We start from the raw sequence: 19,146 nt of genomic DNA on the forward strand, positions 1-19,146 counted from the left end.
TCCTGGATTGGTGATGGGTTAAGGAGGGCATGGGGTTGGTTTCTGCTCTCAAAGTTCCTCTGAGGTTGGAAAGGCTCCGTGAACGTGTTTGCTGAGTGACCATGGGGCTTCTTGGGATTGGCTAGTTGGCTTTTCCATGAGATGACAAGAAAAAGCCAGAGCTTTCTTTTTTTTCCCCATGAGAACAGTCAGGCATTGGATTTATCTCCCAATGGAGGTGGTGGATTCCCCTCCATTGGCCAGTTTTAAGACTTAAGACTTGACAGGGTGCTGGGCCATCTCATTTCAGCTATATTATTACCTGGGAAGGTTGGACCAGGTGATCCTTGAGGTCCCTTCCAGCCTGGCATTCTAGGATTCTATGAGTCTGTGCAGTTCCTTCTGGCAGGGGTTTGCAAGAGCAGCCCCAGGCTCTGCTTCTGTGGCTGTGGGGCTTCTTGGAGAAGCTGGCAAGCCCGAGGGTGTCCTCAGCAGCAGACATTGTCCCTTTTTAAACGGGTCAGGTGAGTGGGTTTATAGAGGAGAAGCATCACTGAAGTGCTGGCTGGCTGGTGTTTCTCAGTCGGTTGGTCTGGAGACCAAGCAGCTCAAGGTGCTCCTGCTCTTTGCCATGTGTGGTGGGGAGGTGGAGGTGGTAGCAGATGCTCTTCCACTTGCAGGGGAGTTTGGAGAAGTTTACAAAGGCCGCCTGAAGCTGCCCGGCAAGCGGGAGATCTACGTGGCCATCAAAACTCTGAAGGCTGGTTACTCGGAGAAGCAGCGCCGGGATTTCCTGAGCGAGGCCAGCATCATGGGGCAGTTTGACCACCCCAACATCATTCGGCTGGAAGGGGTGGTCACCAAGAGTCGACCAGTCATGATCATCACTGAGTTCATGGAGAACGGGGCCCTGGACTCCTTCCTGCGGGTAAGGCCAGGTGGGACCAGGTGGGCTGTTGGTCAACCAAGGGATCTGGGAGCAGGGCTTCTCATCCTGTAGATCCCAGGCTGTTCCCAGACCAGGTGGGCTGTTGGTCAGCCACGGGATCTGGGAGCAGGGCTTCTCATCCTGTAGATCCCAGGCTGTTCCCAGACCAGATGGGCTGTTGGTCAGCCACGGGATCTGGGAGCAGGGCTTCTCATCCTGTAGATCCCAGGCTGTTCCCAGACCAGGTGGGCTGTTGGTCAACCATGGGATCTGGGAGCAGGGCTTCTCATCCTGTAGATCCCAGGCTGTTCCCTGGGGAGGTGGGCTGTTGGTCAACCACGGGATCTGGGAGCAGGGCTTCTCATCCTGTAGATCCCAGGCTGTTCCCAGACCAGGTGGGCTGTTGGTCAGCCACGGGATCTGGGAGCAGGGCTTCTCATCCTGTAGATCCCAGGCTGTTCCCAGACCAGGTGGGCTGTTGGTCAACCATGGGATCTGGGAGCAGGGCTTCTCATCCTGTAGATCCCAGGCTGTTCCCAGACCAGGTGGGCTGTTGGTCAACCATGGGATCTGGGAGCAGGGCATCTCATCCTGTAGATCCCAGGCTGTTCCCAGACCAGGTGGGCTGTTGGTCAACCAAGGGATCTGGGAGCAGGGCTTCTCATCCTGTAGATCCCAGGCTGTTCCCAGACCAGGTGGGCTGTTGGTCAACCATGGGATCTGGGAGCAGGGCTTCTCATCCTGTAGATCCCAGGCTGTTCCCAGACCAGGTGGGCTGTTGGTCAACCATGGGATCTGGGAGCAGGGCTTCTCATCCTGTAGATCCCAGGCTGTTCCCTGGGGAGGTGGTTGCAGCGTGTTCCACCCCCCCAGAACCCCCTGGCTGTGGTGGTGCTGGGGTTCCTCTGCTTTCGCCAGGCAGGGCAGGGCGGGTGGGCTGTGTCCTCTGGGGAGGTGCAGGGTCCTCTGGAGGCTGGATGAGCAGCTCTGGTCCCACAGAGGGGTCTGCACCTTCACACACAACCCCCCCCGCTGTTCCCCACGGCAGCAGAACGACGGGCAGTTCACGGTGATCCAGCTGGTGGGAATGCTGCGCGGAATCGCTGCCGGGATGAAGTACCTGGCAGAGATGAACTACGTGCACCGAGATCTGGCTGCCAGGAACATCCTGGTCAACAGCAACCTGGTCTGCAAGGTCTCAGACTTTGGCCTCTCACGCTACTTGCAGGATGACACGTCTGACCCCACCTACACCAGCTCCTTGGTAGGTACATCTCACTCATGTTGGTCTTGCTGGGCAGCCCCCATGCTTGTCCTGCACCCACTGCCATCCAGACCTGGGAGAAGGGTGGTGGATGTACCCCCCAGAGCTTCTGTCTGCAGCAGGTGGGAGCATCTCAGAAGGGTTTCCACCACATAAGCTTGTGACGTGGAGACCCTAGCTCTGGTTCCCACCCATCATCCTCTTCTCTCTCCTTTCTCTTCCCCCCCTTTTATGAACTTTCTGCCTTCCTGCTTCCCCAAACACTTTTCTGCCCTCAGCAGTTGCCAGAGAAGCCTCTTCCCTCTTCTCCGTGAAGGAATGGGGCATAGAGGAGTCCCTTGAGAGACTGGGAAGGGGAGACAGGGGGATCACAGCATCTCCTGAAGACACAGCCATGGCATTTTAACTCCCTTTCCCCCAGCACTCCAGCTCTGGTCTGCCATTTTCTGCTGGAGACTTGTTCCAAGCATCAATTAAAGACAAGCCCAGCAGGAGCTCTGCTGTTACCCAGCCACCCTCCATGTCCCTAATTAACTTGTTGGTAGGTAATGGCAGCCCCACTGTCCCCTTGCTGCCCTGAGGGACCCCCAGGAGGAGAAGGGGTGAGCACCCTGTTGATCTGCTCAATTCAAAGAGTGTGTGTTGGGTGTGACCACAAGACTGCACCTCACACAGAAGCACTTTCTTGGGCTGTCAAGCTGTGCCCAGGCACTGGGGCTGGCTCCAGCCACCAGAACAGGGAACCCATGGACGTTGGGTCCATGTTGTGGCTGCCCCATCCCTGGCAGTGTTGAAGGGCAGGTTGGATGGGGCTTGGAGCAGCCTGGGCTGGTGGGAGGTGTCCCTGCCCATGCAAGGGGTTGGATCTAGATCATCTTGAGGGTTCCTTCCAACTCAAACCAGTCTGGGATTCTGTGATTCTATGATTCTGTGACCCAGTGGACAGTTCACCACCAGCATCCCAGGTCCCACCAGTGGGCAGCTCATCACCAGCATCCTGGGTACCTGGATTAAAACTGGGAGAGGGGAGATTTGGGTGAGACATGAGGAGGAAATTCTGGAGTGTGAGGGTGGTGAGACCCTGGCCCAGGTTGCCCAGGGAAGCTGTGGCTGCCCCATCCGTGGCAGTGTTGAAGGGCAGGTTGGATGGGGCTTGGAGCAGCCTGGGCTGGTGGGAGGTGTCCCTGCCCATGCAGGGGGGGTTTGAACTAGGTGGTCTCAAACGTCCCTTCCAACCCAAACCACTCCATGATTCTGTGCCTTTAAGGCTGGCTAAACCTCCTGGCTGGGCTGCAGCCCCTCGCTCTCCTCCCCTGTCCCTGGGATGTTTCCCCCTTGCTGGGACCTGCCTCTCTCCCTGCCCACCCCTTTCTGCAGGCCCCACTTTGAACAGACAGCCATCCATCATTTCATTTTCACTCAAAGACCCCAGCTTTAGCTGTGGGGATAAGGCATGAAGGCCCCTTTCCCCACCTTCAGAGTTTAAAGAGATTATCTCATCTGTGGTTTTATTTAATTTAGGCCATAATAGATCTCCCCGGCAGCTGGGAAGTGATGCTGTGCCTGCCATTACATCACTCTGCCTCCCACAGCAGGTTTTCAGCTCTGGGGAAAAGGCAGGAAAAACAACCTTAGCAGTTAATTTCTCCACTTGTAGTTGCTCAGATGAAATTTTTGGCCGTTAATCCTTCAAGAGCAGCTGACTCTTCATCAGAAAGGCTGCGGAAAACAATCGCGCTGAACGATTTACGGCGCGGTTCTGCCCGCAGCAAGCACGGCGCGGGGCTGAGGTTGTCCTTCACCCCTTGCCTCCTTTTGGGTTTTTTTTCCTGCTGTTTTACCCCTGCTTGCCCAGGGAGAGGTACCTGCTGCCTCTCTGTAGCATCCCTGCCCCCCTGGCACAGCCTCCAGCCCTTCCTGTCCTGCTGGGACCTGCTTGGTGGGGTGGCTTGAGATGCTGAGCCCGGTGGGAGCGATGCGGGGCTTTCTGCCAAATCTCCTCTGGGGCTTGTATTTTGCTTTTTGCTTCCCAACAGTGGGGCTGGAAGGACCTTCCAGCAGCTGTGGGAGCCCAGATGGTGCCATGGAGGCTGCTCTTAGAGTAGAGCTTGTTTCCACTGAAGGCCAAGGGGCAGGGATACCTGTGGCTCCTTACCTGAGACCAGCACTGGCACTGTCCTGCGTAGCCCTTTGTCACCTCATCTCTCCCTGGGACAGGACATGAGGGCTGGCCACTGATGTGCCAGGTCCTGCGTGGCAGCCCATGTGGAGAGGTGACATTGGTGGGTGGCACCTGGGTGGTGGATTAAACCCTTGGATGAGCCCTTTTATTTGGTTTAACTAAGCCTGTTTGCACAAGATAAATTCATGGTTTTGGGCTCCCCCTCCCCGCTCCTCAGTGGAGTCCCTAGGTACCAGTGGCCAGGGGTGTGTGGGATGACTCCAACCCTGGCTGGTGGGTGTCCAGGCTCCCCTGCCACAGGAGACATTCCTCAGCTGCTCTCCCTTTCTCCTCAGGGAGGGAAAATCCCTGTCCGGTGGACGGCACCGGAGGCCATCGCCTACCGCAAGTTCACCTCGGCCAGCGACGTCTGGAGCTACGGCATCGTCATGTGGGAGGTGATGTCCTTTGGGGAGAGGCCCTACTGGGACATGTCCAACCAAGATGTAAGCACTGGGGGTCATCTACACAGCTTGGAGGGGGTGGGGGAGGTTCATTCCCAGGAGAAAGCCCTGCCCAGGTGGCTCTCCCTGCTCCTCGGAGCCGTGGCAGTGCTCAGGTCTGGAGATGAGACAGGTTGGTGAGCGGGAGGATGCGAGGAGGGAAAGGAGGAAGAAAAGGCAGTGGGCTGGTAATTGGACTTGAACAAGCTGCAGGGCCTTTGAAAATGTTCAGAGGGAAAGAGCTTTGGCAGTTGGACTGTTGTACTGCGAAGTGTGCCGCCGGGATAATGAGTGGCAGCTCTGTCGGGAGGAGCTGCAGCCGGCGGAGCTTCAGAGTGGAGATTAACCTTGGAGAGCCCCAGCTCCCTTGGAGCTGGGAGTGTCTCCTCCTTCTCCTTTGGCTGCTGATCAGATGGGCTGGCAGCTGCCTCCCCTGCACGGGCAGCTGGGCCAGAGTGTCCCCTCCCACCAGAGCTCTGCTTCTCCCTGTGCCACCCTCATCCTCACGTGCTGCTTTGTCGTCCCCCGCCCCGCTGCCCGGCAGGTCATCAACGCCATCGAGCAGGATTACCGGCTCCCACCGCCCATGGACTGTCCTGCTGCCCTGCACCAGCTGATGCTGGACTGCTGGCAGAAGGACCGCAACACCCGCCCGCGCTTCACCGAGATCGTCAACACCCTCGACAAGATGATCCGCAACCCGGCCAGCCTCAAAACTGTGGCCACCATCACCGCTGTGTGAGTGGTCCCGGCGCGAGGGGGACGCGCTCCCGTTGGCGGCGGAACGGGTTGCTGAGGGAAGCTGTGGGGGCACCATCCCTGGAGGTGTTCAGGGCAAGGCTGGAGGTGGCACTGGGTGCCATGGGTTGGAGATGTGGTGGTGTCAGGTCATAGGCTGGACCTGATGATCTTAAAGGTCTTTCCCAGCCTTCCTGCCTTCCTCAAAGTGCAGCCACGGGGCTGGAGAAATTTTGGATTGTCTTTGGGGTGTGGGGGAGATGGAGTAGAATATTGGCTCTGATGGTTCGGACTTGGCCAGAGGTGTGGCTGCATTTTTTTGGAGCTGGAGGAGCTTTTTGGCAGATTCTTACAGGAGCCACCCCTGGGGGCCCCTTCACCTCTACCAAAACCACACCAGAACCAAACCAACCATCACGGGGAGAAACCAGGGGCCCACAAGAGCAGAAAGTGTTTACAACTCATCTGGCTCGTTTGCATGGCTCAGTTGCAAAATCGTTTACTCTGAAGATGCCTGATGAAGCAAATCCCAGGGTGGGTGGGGTGTCCCCAGCCAAGCCCTGCAGAGGATTCCCAGGGGCAGGGAGAAGAATCAGAGAATGGTTTGGGTTGGAAGGGACCTTAAAGATCATCTAGATCCAACCCCCTCCATGGGCAGGGACACCTCCCACCAGCCCAGGTTGCTCCAAGCCCCATCCAACCTGCCCTTCAGCACTTCCATTGCAATGTCTGATCACCCTCTCCATGAGGAGGTGCTTCCTAATATCCAACCTACACCTTCCCTGGGGCAGCTTCAGGCCATGTCCTCTCGTCCTGCCACTGGTTGCCTGGCAAAAGAGCCCAGCCCCCACTTGACTACAGCCTCCCTTCGGGTAGTTGAACAGAGTGAGAAGGTCCAATCTGGATCTGGACGGTCTTTAAGGTCCCTTCCAACCCAAACCATTCTATGATCCACAGGGAAAGGCTCCCTGAGTGTCTCATGCTGCCAGTGGGAGGGGCAGGGATTCATCGATCACTTGCCAAGCCCGGGGGGGTCCTGCCTGGGTCCTGCCTTCCCCTGAGACAGAGAACATGTCGTGTGCTGTTGAGCAGCAGCAGTAATTCCTCCCTGTTGAGTCTTTGTGGCATGTGACCCTGCACGGGCACCGCGTCTGCTCTGCTGGTGCCTCTGTCCTGGTGGCTCCCACAGCAACGTGCGGGGTCACGCAGCGCTGCTCGGCAGAGCCCTGTTCCCATGGGATGTGCCTTCCTCATCCCAGGCACGCGCCAGGAGCCAGGGCAGTGCCAGGGGGAGCACAGGAGGGTGGGTGGGGAGCATGTCTGAGCCCCAGCTGTGGGCTGTCCCCAGCGGCGTGTCCTGTTTCAGGCCTTCTCAGCCCCTCCTCGACCGCTCCATCCCCGACTTCACTGCCTTTACCTCAGTGGACGACTGGCTGAGCGCCGTGAAGATGAGCCAGTACCGGGACAGCTTCCTGACTGCTGGCTTCACCTCCCTGCAGCTGGTCGCCCAGATGACGTCCGAGTGAGTTGGGTGCCGTGCCGGGGCTGCCTGGGGAGGGGGGTGGGCTTGGGGAGGTGGGAAGGTCAGTTCAGGGCACCTGCAAGGGGAGGGTGGGAGGGTCCATCAGAGAGGGCAGCAGAAGGACCCTCGGTCTGGAGGTGGCCACGTTCACCATCAGAGGTCCCACCTTATCCTCAGGTGGGGGTCACGGTGTGCCTGGGCTCTCTGGCCATGCTTCTGCTGAAAGGCGTGGACCAGCTGCACTTACATCCCTCACCTCACAGCAAAACACATCCACCAACCCTCATCTGGCCGTTGATCCCTCTCTGTCTGTCTGTCTGTCTGTCTTCCAGAGACCTCCTGAGAATAGGGGTGACTTTGGCTGGGCACCAGAAGAAGATCCTGAACAGCGTCCAGTCCATGCGAGTCCAGATGAGCCAGTCTCCGAGCTCGATGGCGTGACGTCCCTTGTTTGATGGGGGACAGGGAGGGCAGAGGTGGGAGGGGAGGAACTGAGGGGCACCACAGGGCAGCGTTTGGAGAGGTGCCACCCCTGCCTGGGGACTGTCACTGCAGGCAAAGGGTGTTCCTGGGACTCGTGTCAGCTGGTGACCTCCGTTCCTCACCAACAGAAGCACACTTACCGATGCCACGGGGAACGGCCTATAAATACCTATAAATATGTACAAATCATATATTTAAAACAAAACCACAAAAAAAAAAAAAAAATCAATGAAGACAAACCAATGTGCGTTGGGGAAGCAAACCCAAACCCTAGAGACCAGACTCCAATCCCACCACCAGTGAGCAGTGGTCAAAACTGAGGAGGAGGCGGAGGGGGCTGTTGGGGGAGGGAGAGGCACGAGATGGAGTGTCCCGGCTGGAGGAACCACCTTCCTTTTCTTGTCTTCTTTTGCCCACCCTCCCTGCCTCACTCCTGCTCCCCCCGCTACCCTCTTGGCTCGTGGACCGGGTGGAAGTGTCCTCAGATGTCTCCACAGCTCCCTGCTGTCCTGCTGGGGGCCACAACTACCAAAGGACTTCTCTGACCACTGCATGGGGGATCCGACTCAATCCACTTAATGTCTTCATATTGAAGAAGAGATGTACCTTCAATAGAAAACCTTGGGTTTTTGGTTGGGGTTTTTTTTTTTTTTTTCCTCTTTTTCTTTTTTTTTTTTTTTTTTTTTTTTTTGCAAAAAAGAAAAAAAAAAGAAAGGGATTTAAAACAAACAAACAAACAAACAAATCCATCCTGGAAAAAAGGAGGGAGATGTTCCTGTGTGTGTGTGTGTGTGTGTTGTCAACCTACCCTGGACTCGCTGCTCGTCCTGCCAGCAGGAACGGGATGGGACGGGACCGGAGGAGCTGCTGTGGGGTTGGTGACTGGAGGAGGAGGAGGAGGTGCTGTGGGAAACAGACTGCTGGGACCTCCTGAGCCTTGGCCACGCACAGAAGATGGCTACGGAGGACTTTTTTTTTATCCCCCATCTTGTGGACCTAAGGATTTTGATAGTGATTGACGGACTTTGGTTTCGTGGTTCAGAGGTAGGTGCCTCTCTGTCCGTCCTGCTCTGTGTGTCCTGGTTTGAGCCAGAATGAAGCCAATTTTACTGGTATTTCTTTTTCCTTCAGTAAGCTCTCTCTTTTTTTGGCTGCTCCTTTAAGGCCTGTCCCAGTGGATGTTTTCCCTGTGTTGAAGTTGATTTGATTTTCTTCCCTTCCACTCTTGGCTCCGTTGCAAACTGATCTAGTTAAACTAACCGGGCGCGTGTCGGTGTTTACACACGAGGTTGTACAGCTGGGCAAGGTAACTTCCCTCTGTGGGTCCTGCTGGGAGTTTGGGAGATGAATCACCTCTTAATAAGGCTTTTGCTTGGTGGGTTGTGTGAGCTCACAGAATCCCAGAATCACCAAGGCTGGAAAAGACCTCTGAGATCATCAGGTCAAACCTGTGACCTGACACCCCCACATCTCCAGACCACGGCACCAAGTGCCACTTCCAGCCTTTCCTTGAGCACCTCCAGGGATGGTGCCTCCACACTTCCCTGGGCAGCCCATTCCAATGTCTGATCACCCTTTCCATGAGGAAGTGCTTCCTGATACCCAACCTAAACCTCCCCTGGAGCAGCTTCAGGCCAGGCCCTCTTGTCCTGTCACTAGAAGAGCCCAACTCCACCTGACCACAACCTCCCTTCAGGTGGTTGTAGAGAGTGAGAAGGTCCCCCCTGAGTCTCCTCCAGGCTAAAAAACCCCAGCTCCCTCAGCCTCTCCCTATAAGACTTTCCCTCTAGTCCCTTCACCAGCCTCATTGTCTCCTCTGGACCTGCTCCAGCACCTCAAGGTCCTTCTTGCAGTGTAATGAAGCTGTAATGATCCGTCCCTGTACTCCTGCTGGCACTGTGCTGAGCAGCACCCCTGGGGCTGGGAGAGCTGCTGGGCAGGATGCTGGGCTGGATGCCAGGACTACTGGTCCTCAGCCAGATTTGGTGGCATGGTGGCTCCTAGGTGCACAAGAAACCCTCCCTGCTCTTCACATGTCCATCCCTGCTGTTGGGCTGCCCCACATCCAGCTGTGCCATGAGGATGCCTGTTGTCCACCAGTGCTGTGAGGATGCCCTGAGTCCATCAGTGCTATGAGGAAGCTTCGTGTCCCACCTGTGCTGTGTGTTTTCCCCTTGTCCACCCTTGCTCTGGGGATGTCCCATACTGTGGGGCTGCTCCACGTCCACCTGCACCGTCCCGTGCAGTGTGCTCTGGGTGACCCTGCTCTAGCAGGGGGTTGGACTAGATGATCTCCAGAGGTCCCTTCCAACCCCCACCATGCTGTGATTGTCCCACCTCCATCCATGCCGTGGAGATGCCTCACCAGGTTAGTTTGCTGCTGCCAGGGGCCCTAGCTCTGCCTGCTGTCAGCACTTGGCCACGTGGCCTGGGTGTCAGTGTTGTCCCTGTGCTGGGTCTGTTGGGCTCTCTCTGGCTGAGGGTTGTCCATGTGTCCTGTGGGGTGCACATGCTGGGGTCGGGAGGACAGCAGCTGGCACCACCAGCAGATGAAGGACTCTGGACCTCTTTACACCTCCCGTTTTACTTCCTTCATCACCTGAGGAAGATGACCCACCGCTCTGCTGAAGAACAGCAGCTAACGAGACGCAGCAATGACCGTGTTCCAAATCCCTGAACTCCCCCCAGAGAAAGAGGCGGAGAAAACCACCCCTTGTTTACAAAGAGCAGGGACTGCTCCTCGGCCTGGCTGATAAGATGGGCTCTAATTCCTCCTGGGATCCTCGCAGCCCACATCTGTATCCCGGGGTGTTGTCCCTCCAGATGCAGCTGGGGCGGGCGCTGTGCGTGCTGACGCGCCGCCTCCCCTTGATGTTCACCGGCGGCGAAGGATCCTTTGTGGGGTTGGGTTTTTTTTGGATGATTTGTCTTTTATTAGAAGGAAACAAAAGGCATTTCAAGAGAGGGATGGCAGGGACACAGGCTGAGGAGCAGAATTCCACCGTTCTGGCTGGCCCAGCCGTGCCAGCAGCTGCTCCTGCAGCCCCACGTGGCAGCTCCGCGCCCGGTGGGACGATGCGATGGCACCACGGCCCTTGTGCTGATATGAACCCTTTAATATCAAGGTTTAATGTCACATGCTTTAATATAAAGCATTTGGTCCTGCCCGTCCAGCCCAGGAGGGTGAGCACCCACAAGTGGATAAAGGTGTCCCAGTGCTGGGATGGTTTTGGAGATGCTGAGTCCTGCTTTTTGTCTTGGTTTGGTTTCCTGGGCCGGTGACACCCGTTGCCTCCTCCTTGCCCGTGCTGCCAAGCACCCACAGACAAAGTGCTGCAGGCAGGTTTCTGGCCAAGGAGAACCTTGGGCTGTGGTCTCCAGTGTGTGAAGGGAGCACATCTGGGCACCAGGACCACACCGATGCAGGGGGAGGCTCTTGGCTGAGAGCAGTGTGGTGTTACCGCAGCATGGGGAGCAGGAGACCGTTCTGACCTCTGAAAACTTGCAGGATGCCTTCAGAAGATGCCTTCTAGACCCTCGTTTCACCCTGCCCGTGGTAAACCCAGCCCAGTGCTCACCTGCTTTTCTTTCTGGCCAGAAGGCAAGCAAGAGAAAGCTGCGCTGGGAGTCGAGGGCTGCAGCAGCAACCCCAGAGCTGGTGCCTTCCAGACCAGTCTCAGCCCAGAGAAGCTTTGTGCACCATCCTAAGCTCAACCATAGGGAGACCAGCAGGAGGTCAGGGTGGGAAGTCCCCTCAAGAGGTGACACATGGCCACAGCAGTGTCTGTTGGTGATGCCAGGGCTGTTGGGCTTCTCACCCTGCTGCTTGTCCCCAGCTGGCCAGCATCTGTCCTCTCCTGGGCTCCTGTGGTGGCAGGTGATTCCCGTAACCCACCTCTTCTAACAGCCCTCACCACAAGGGTCGCATCTCCACGTCATGCTGGGTCAGCAGCAGCAGATTTGAGTCCTCCAGGGTCTGATGAGAGCCTGGCAGCAGATTGATGGTCCTCAGGGCTGAGCAGGGAGACTGACAGTGCTGCAAACCAGTCCCTTTGGCCAAGGGGGTGGCTCTCAAGATGGTACCTGAAGGAGGGCTGCCATGGGCCACCTGCTCTCCTGCCTTTCAGTACCAGGCTCTTCATCCAACATGGAAGATTTCACCAAAAGCTGCCAGTTTTCTGATCTGCTCATGGAAAACAAGGTGTGGGGGGGAGGGGAAGTGCAAAATAGGTCTGAGTTTTGCTTTTTATTGAAAAGAACAACAAAACATTCAGAACTTCTGCTGGGCCCTTTTGATCCTTTAGAGCTCATTTTCAAGAGAAGCAGTTTTCCAAACCACTGAACCACTTCCTGTCTGGAAGTGTCCCTGCCTGGCCATGGCAGCAGAGTTGTGTGTCTGTGAATTGGCTCTTCTTTTCCTTCACAAGAAGCCAAGGAGGAGGCTCTTGCCAGGGTGGAAGGTGCAGGGCGACATCAAAGAGGTGCCTCCTAAGACTTGCTACCAATGGTCACTTGCCTGCATCAAGAGAAGACTCTGGGTGCTTGGCTGTAGCTGTGTGACTGCCCTGTCCAGGTCATTTAAGAAGTCTCCATCAGTGATGGCATGGAGAAGCAGTTGGAATGCCCCAGCTTGGAGAGCTGGGAGATGGAGCAGGAGCTGCAGGCAGCAGTGGGACCTGTCCCCAGAGGCTCTGCCCCACAGCTCCTGCTGTGTGTTTGTGGACCAAGGAGGGACACAGGGTTGGGTCTGTTGGACACTTTGCCAGCTCACAGGGCCTCTGCCAAATGTGGGGAAAGAACCAGTGAAAAGAAAGAAGAAACATGAAACCACTAAGGATGTTCTACAAACAAAAGCCCTCGTTGCACACCTTCCGATGAATGTTGTGCTTGGTGTTGGAGTTCCTTTCTTTGATCCCAGTGGGGCTTATTTTTTTACCCCCAAAGTTTTGGTTTGCACGGAAAGAAGAGGAAGAAAAAGGCATCTCTGATGGACGTGAACCAACTCCATAGACCTTCTCTCTGGGCTGGGGTTCATCCCCCACGCAGGGTCCTGGTGGCTTCCTCTGCCAGCTGCTGGTGCTGGGAGGTGTCCCTCGAGGTGGAGCCCACCTGGCCAGATCCTGGCTACCAGCAGAGCTGATGCTTGGCCGTGGCACCTTGCTCCTCCAGCTGCATCCCAAGCAGTGCCACATGGATGTGCCCACTCACCCTGGTAGCCTTTGAGTGAGACCACCTTGTGCTCGGCTCCCCCTGCCAGGGGAGCACATTGTCAGCTCCTTCTTCACATTTCCATGGCAACAGCAGAAACCTCAGCCCTTTTCCGTCTTTTTTAGGGTTGGAGGGGTTTTTTTTTTGGTGTGTCTGTGTTCGCTTGGTCTTTTTTTGCATGTAGCATTTCACAGAATAAAAAAAAGGGGCTTTTTTTTGCCACCAACCCCCTGCTCTGACCTTGGTCTTGGCATGAGGTTCGACGGGCGCGACGGTCGCGTCTGGACCGACGTGTTGTCCCCTTCCCCCCTGGGTCCTCCAGAGCCACCACCCCTCAGCTGCTCTCCCCAGAGAACAATTCAGCTGCGTGGTTTTCCCCCAGCTTTCCTGTGCCTTTTGTCCAGCCCCAGGGAGGAGGCAGCACCTGCCTCAGCAACACTCATTAAAACGAGTCGTGCTGCTTCGAGCCAAGGTGAACTCGGCCACTCGCAACCCCAGGGAGGTGGAAGAGGAGCCTGAATTAATGGCATTATTATGGGCTTCTGTCTAGGAAAACAACAACAACAACAACAACAACCCAAAAAGGGAATGTGTTTTTGTACCATTTAATGACCTTCAGATGAGCAGCTCTTGGAAAGCACTGCAATATATTTAATTGTAAGTGTTGCTGCAAGTCAGAGCGGGGCACGCGAGGAGAACTGCAGGCAGCTGGGTTTTAAGAGTGAGCTCAGGCCATGAGTTCTGAGCCTGGTGGCCTTGGTGTGTGCAGAGCTCCTTTCCTGGGAGAAAGCAGACCTGTCCTTCCCCCAGCCCCTTCCCTTCTCCTCCCTCTCTGCTCCAGGGGCTCAAGGATCTCCTCTTCTGCGCCTCTGCAGAGGGATGGCACCTTCCTGATGGCCCAGGGTGGAGGATGCTGCTCCAGGGTGGTGGGTTTGGAGGGTTGTTTTGGGGTTGGTTTGCAGAGGTCTCAGCAGTAGAGCTGGACACTTCCTTTTGATAAGGGCATGGAGTGACAGGATGAGGGGGGAACGGGTTTTGGATCTACAGCCACATCTCAGGGGAGGTTGTCCCTCTGTCCTTGGACCCTGATGGTCTGTGTTTCCATCCCTGGGCCTGGCCTAGAAAGGGGAGCAGACACAGCAGCTCTGGTCAGGAGAGAACCTCCTCTGCTGCACATGGTGGAAGATGTGAGATGGGAACCAGGCACATGTCTCTGGGGACTGTGAGCATCCATGGCATTAAGTCTGGTCTCTTGGTTTGTGTCAAGAGAAGCAGATGGGTGCTGGGGAGGGGAGTGCATCTGCTGCCTGTGGTCACCTGGGCCTTTCTGGGTTATCAGAGCTGCTGGCAATCTGGGGACAGTGTCCCAGGGGTTGGAATGTCTGCAGGGATGGAGACTCCACAGCCTCCCTGGGCAGCCTGTCCCAGGGCTCTGTCACCCTCACAGGCAAGAAGCTTTTCCTCATCTTGAACTTGACCCTCCTGAGCTCCAGTTTGTGCCCATTGCCCCTTGTCCTGTCCCTGGACACCCCTGAGCAGAGTCTGGCCCATCCTCCTGACACCCCCTGGAGATATTGCTCAGCACTGATCAGATCCCCCCTCAGCCTCCTTTTCTCCAGCTGAGCAGCCCCAGCTCTCCCAGCCTTTCCTCACAGGCAGATGCTCCAGCCCCTTCAGCATCTCAGTGCCCTGGGCTGGACTCTCTCCAGTAGTTCCTGGGGAACTGGGAGAGCTCTGGGGAACTGGGGAGCCCAGAATTGGACACAGCATTCCAGATGCAGCCTCACTGGGGCAGAGCAGAGGGGGAGGAGAACCTCCTTTGACCTACTGGCCACACTCCCCATCTGTCTGAGCATCTCCGCTGCTTCTGCTCTCTTTCCTCTGGCCACTGGCATCTAAAAACCCCAGGAAGGCCCTTCCTGTCCACCCCCTCTGCATGGCTGGGCTGTGGCAGGGACATGGCTGCTCCAGGCAGTCCCTCATGCATGGACAGCAAGTGGAGGAGCCACCAGCTGCCTTGCCTGGTGAGGTGACCAGGGCCGTGGTGGCCCCGCTGCTGGCGCGGGTGGGATCTTGTGGAGGTCTTCTCTGGAGGGGAACCCTGGAAGGGGGTTAAGCTGAACAAAGCAGCCATCTGAATTTGTAAGTGGCTTAGCTTGAGCCCCACTCTTTCCCAAAAGAGAGGTGCCCTTTTGGGGCGGCTGTGCCAGTGGATCAGGCAAATCCCTGCTGAAGGCTGAGCTAATTGGGGGGCAGCGTGAGGGGGATTCATGCCCATCCCCTTAAAAAATATTCATGGGAGTGAACTTCCCTCTGTGTCCCCAAGCAAACCAGGCTCAGCAGCTTTCTCCATCCACTGCTCAGGCCGTGGCTTTCCCTGCCCTGCTGTCCCATCCCTGCACGTGGCCCAGGAGCTGAGAGTGTGGTGGGGATGAACCTGCTCCTCTCTCCACCTTTATCTTCAGGCAGCTGAACCCTGGAGGTGGGGGAGAGAGGGCAGGGAGATGATGGTCACCAGCAGGGCAATTACCAGTGGTAATTAGTGCAGAGTGGGCTGGTGGTGGGAGGTGCACACCGTGCTGAGGTTGGCCAAGGAGCAGGGTTTGGAAGTTGCTTTGGAAGCGTGGACTGGAGCCTCACAGGGGCTTCCAGGGGCTTGTGACTGCCAAACACCCCCCCCCCCAGGTGCTGGCTGAACACTTTTTGGGTTCCCCAGCCAAAATATCCTGGGGAGGTGCCCACAGGAAGAGGCTGCTGGGGGTCAGGGACTTGGGCTTCTAGGTTTTGGCTGGGTTTAGTGGCTGGGTGGCAGCACCCTGTGCCAGCCCTGGCTGGGGATGGGGCGTGGGGAGGGTCCTGCCCTGTGTCCCAGGGGGGTCACTGGTGTCTCTTCACTGAAAAGCTGGCTAGACTAGAAAGCTGGTCAGGGGTAGCAGCTGGGCCAGTGTCCAGGGAGGGTTTGTGGCAACTGTCAGTGATTCAGCCATGGCTTTGGGGTGCTCCTGGAGCTGGGGAGTGACTCTGTGGGTGCCCCTGTTCCTTCCCATTCCCACTGCTGCTCCCCTTTGCATGGCACTGCTCAGGAATCACAGCTGGGGGCAAGGTGGTGTCCCATCTTCTGGTTGCTTCCAGAATTTAGGATTCTACCTGGGCTACCATCCCCATGGCCCTGGGGTCAGTCTGATTGCCCACACCCCAGGTGCTGGGAGCCCCTTTCCTGCTGGGATGCCCTGGTTGGGAGACCCTCCCTGCTGGGATGCCCTGGGTGGGAGACCCTCTCTGCTGGGATGCCTTCCTGTCTTGCAGGTGTGACCTTTTTCTTGCTCTTTGTGTCCCACCAGCACACACAGGCTGAGATCCAAGCCCTCTGCCTGGCAGGGGCTGCCACAAAGGAATGGGGAGGAGGGTGTGGGACAGGAGTGGTCCCATGGCTGTGTACCCAGGCCATGCCAGATCCAATGCCCTGCACGGGCAGGGACACCTCCCAGCAGCCCAGGCTGCTCCAAGCCCCATCCAACCTGCCCTTCAACACTGCCAGGGATGGGGCAGCCACAGCTTCCCTGGGCAACCTGGGCCAGGCTCTCCCCACCCTCACACTCCAGAATTCCCTCCTCATGTCTCACCTCAATCTCCCTCTTCCAGTTTTCATCCATCCCCCCTTGTCCTCTCCCTCCCTGCCCTTGTCCCAAGCCCCTCCCCAGCTTTCCTGGAGCCCCTTCAGGCACTGGAAGGTGCTCTCAGGTCTCCCTGGAGCCTTCTCTTCTCCAGGCTGAACACCCCAACTCTCCCAGCCTGTCTCCAGAGCAGAGCTGCTCCAGCCTCTGATCATCTCTGTGGCCTCCTCTGGCCTCTCTCCAGGAGCTCCATGTCCCTCAGGTCCTTTGGGGTGGATTCTTCGGGGTGGATCCTTTGGGATCAGCCCAAACCATCCGTAGCTGCCCCTGGATCATTTTTGGCAGGGTGAAGGGAATGGCTGCAGCTGCTGTGGGGGAGCTGAGCTGAGCCAGCAGCCACCACCCCGCGGAAGGTGCAGCCTCCCAAGGGGAATAAAGACCCACAAAGTCTTCCCTGCTGCTGCCAGGCAGGTTGGGCAGCTAGAGGAGGTGGGAAAGGCCACAGGGAAGGCGGTGGCAGAGCTGGGAGCGGTGCCTGGGGCCAGAGCCCGGAGCCTTCACTCAGCTCCAGCTTTGATGTGGCCACATCCACAGCCAGTCACCATCACCATCACCCCCCCTGGCTTGGGTGCAGCCACCCTGATTTCCAGCAGCCCACTCAGCAGCCTGTGCAGCATCACCAGGCTCTGCTGCCTCCTGTGAAACATCAGGTGTGGTTCTGCTGTGGCTCTTTCCCAGCCCTGCAGCCCTTCTGCTCCCATTTACCTGAGTGGGAACTTGTGAGGCCAAATCTCCAAGCACGGCCCCAAAAATGGACCCTGGTGCAATAGCTTTCACCCCCAGCAATAGCTTTCACCCCCAGTTGTTTTTCCAGATAATCTCCATTTCTCTTACCCTTCCTCCCATGTCCCTCTTCCTGCCAAACACTTTGTGGCTGAATAAAAGTTCCAGCACTACCCGGGCTTGCTAGGAAAAAAAGAAATGAATCTAAAATATTATTTTCCTTCAGCAGAATGATGAATTTTAATAGTAGTGAAATGTCAGGCACAGCTGGAGTTGTTTTTCAAAAGCATCAGTGTGTTTGGAGAGGCACAGAGGGGCCTGGCCAGAATTAGGGCAGCAAGCCCCAGTTCCCCGTGGCTGAGCAAAGGGACTCAGTGGTCACTGGCTTTGTTGTTTCATCTGGTGCCTCCAGGTTTCCAAGGTGCAATTGTTTCTTAAAAAGCATCTTTGCTTCTCTGAAAGGGGCTAACTAATGAGATTTTGCTGCAGCCTGGCACTTCTTGGTGGCAGGGTGAGATGGAGCTGCTGCTGAGGCTGCTCTTGGAGTTTGGAGACCTCCCAGCTCTCCCCAGCAGGGAGGAGAACAAGAGGGTTGGTTCCTTTGGGAAAAGCCATTTCATGGTGCCTGGGGGGTTGTTCCTGCTCATATGGCAGAGGGAGAGGGGGGGGAAAAGCAGCTTCACTGCTGGGGGGACACAGTCACCCTCCCTGCTCCAGCATCAAGGCTCCAAGCAGCTTCACAAAGAAATGCCTCTTTCCCATCCCTTGGTTTTCCCCCCCCAAGGACAAAGGGAGAGTTTTCAGTGAGATCATTGCTTTTCTGACAGCTCATTCATGGACCCAGGCTTTTTCTGGTTTTCTGGTGGGTTTTGTTTTTTTTTTTTTTGAGAGGCTGTATCTGCTGGAGGAAGGTTTGGGGTTTCTCTGGGTGCAGTCCCCGCTGGCCAGAGGAGCCCCGGGTGGATTAAAACCGGGAGAGGGAAGATTTAGATTGGACATGAGGAGGGAATTCTTTGCTGTGAGGGTGGTGAGAGCCTGGCCCAGGTTGCCCAGGGAAGCTGTGGCTGCCCCATCCCTGGCAGTGTTGAAGGGCAGGTTGGATGGGGCTTGGAGCAGCCTGGGCTGGTGGGAGGTGTCCCTGCCCATGCAGGGGGCTGGATCTAAATGATCTTGAAGCTCCCTTCCAACCCAAACCAGTCTGGGATTCTGTGATTCTCACCTCTTTCTCATCTCCCTCTTGCCTTGCAGGTGGTTGGATCCAGCACTGCAGTGGGACAGTGTCACTGGAGAGGGGTTGTCACCAGTTTCTCCCCCCACCACCCCCTGGGTGAAGCTCCAGGGGTCTCTGGGAGCCCCGTCCCCTCCAGCCGCGGCGTGTCCGGTGCCACCAGCCCTGCCCTGTCCTGTACATAACCCGTGAGGTGTCTGTAAAAGATTTCCCCCCCCTTGTAATTATTATTTTATTATTTTATTATTATTTTGTTTGGCCCTTCTCCCCCCGATTTGTTGATTGTGTTGAACTTGTCAGAGTTTGTAACAGTAACTTTCAGAAAATATTGTACTACAGAGAAAATTGCACTCAATAAAAAGGATGAAAATAAGCCTGATCCTTCCCCTTCCCAGGGGCAGCTTTTCTGCCACAGGTTTCTCTTCATCTCAGTGACTATTTGCCATGAATATTCATTTGGGGAACTGGCAGAGCTCCACTACTCCTTGACTTCCCTCAGATCTTGGTGTCTATCAGACTTGGCTCTCTGGTCTGTGACTTGATTCTTGGTGATCCCTATCAGATCACCCAAGATCTTGCTGCAAACAACAAAAAAAAAGCCAGGAAAAGGCATTTTCTTGCCATGGGTGTTCTTCTTCTGGGCAGTCCATGATGTGGAATGGCTGGGGGAAGAGGTGCTGGGGGAGGCTGGTGGCCCCTGGATTCTCCAGCCTTGCTGGAGCCTGGCCAGGGAAA

The 19,146-nt window shown here is 56.4% G+C and overlaps 1 protein-coding gene and 1 long non-coding RNA gene across 3 annotated transcripts in view; both read left to right on the plus strand.

Moving 5' to 3' along the window:
• The window catches only part of EPHB1 (EPH receptor B1), an 80,942-nt gene extending 73,047 nt beyond the window's left edge, over positions 1–7,895 (plus strand). For both annotated transcript variants that reach the window (XM_051625913.1, XM_051625914.1), the window contains exons 11-16: positions 660–907; positions 1,956–2,171; positions 4,689–4,838; positions 5,380–5,573; positions 6,940–7,095; positions 7,428–7,895. In XM_051625913.1, the coding sequence (XP_051481873.1) occupies positions 660–907; positions 1,956–2,171; positions 4,689–4,838; positions 5,380–5,573; positions 6,940–7,095; positions 7,428–7,536 (1,073 nt within the window). In that variant the 3' untranslated portion in view covers positions 7,537–7,895. The remainder of the gene's footprint in view (positions 1–659; positions 908–1,955; positions 2,172–4,688; positions 4,839–5,379; positions 5,574–6,939; positions 7,096–7,427) is intronic.
• A 339-nt stretch (positions 7,896–8,234) lies between these two features.
• Positions 8,235–18,784, plus strand: LOC127387566 (uncharacterized). The gene is made up of 2 exons (XR_007890156.1): positions 8,235–8,622; positions 18,432–18,784. It is a non-coding gene; the product is annotated as an uncharacterized LOC127387566 (long non-coding RNA).
• Positions 18,785–19,146: the final 362 nt, after the last annotated feature.

This window comes from Apus apus, chromosome 8, assembly GCF_020740795.1.
Source record: "Apus apus isolate bApuApu2 chromosome 8, bApuApu2.pri.cur, whole genome shotgun sequence".
Classification (NCBI taxonomy): Eukaryota; Metazoa; Chordata; class Aves; order Apodiformes; family Apodidae; genus Apus; species Apus apus.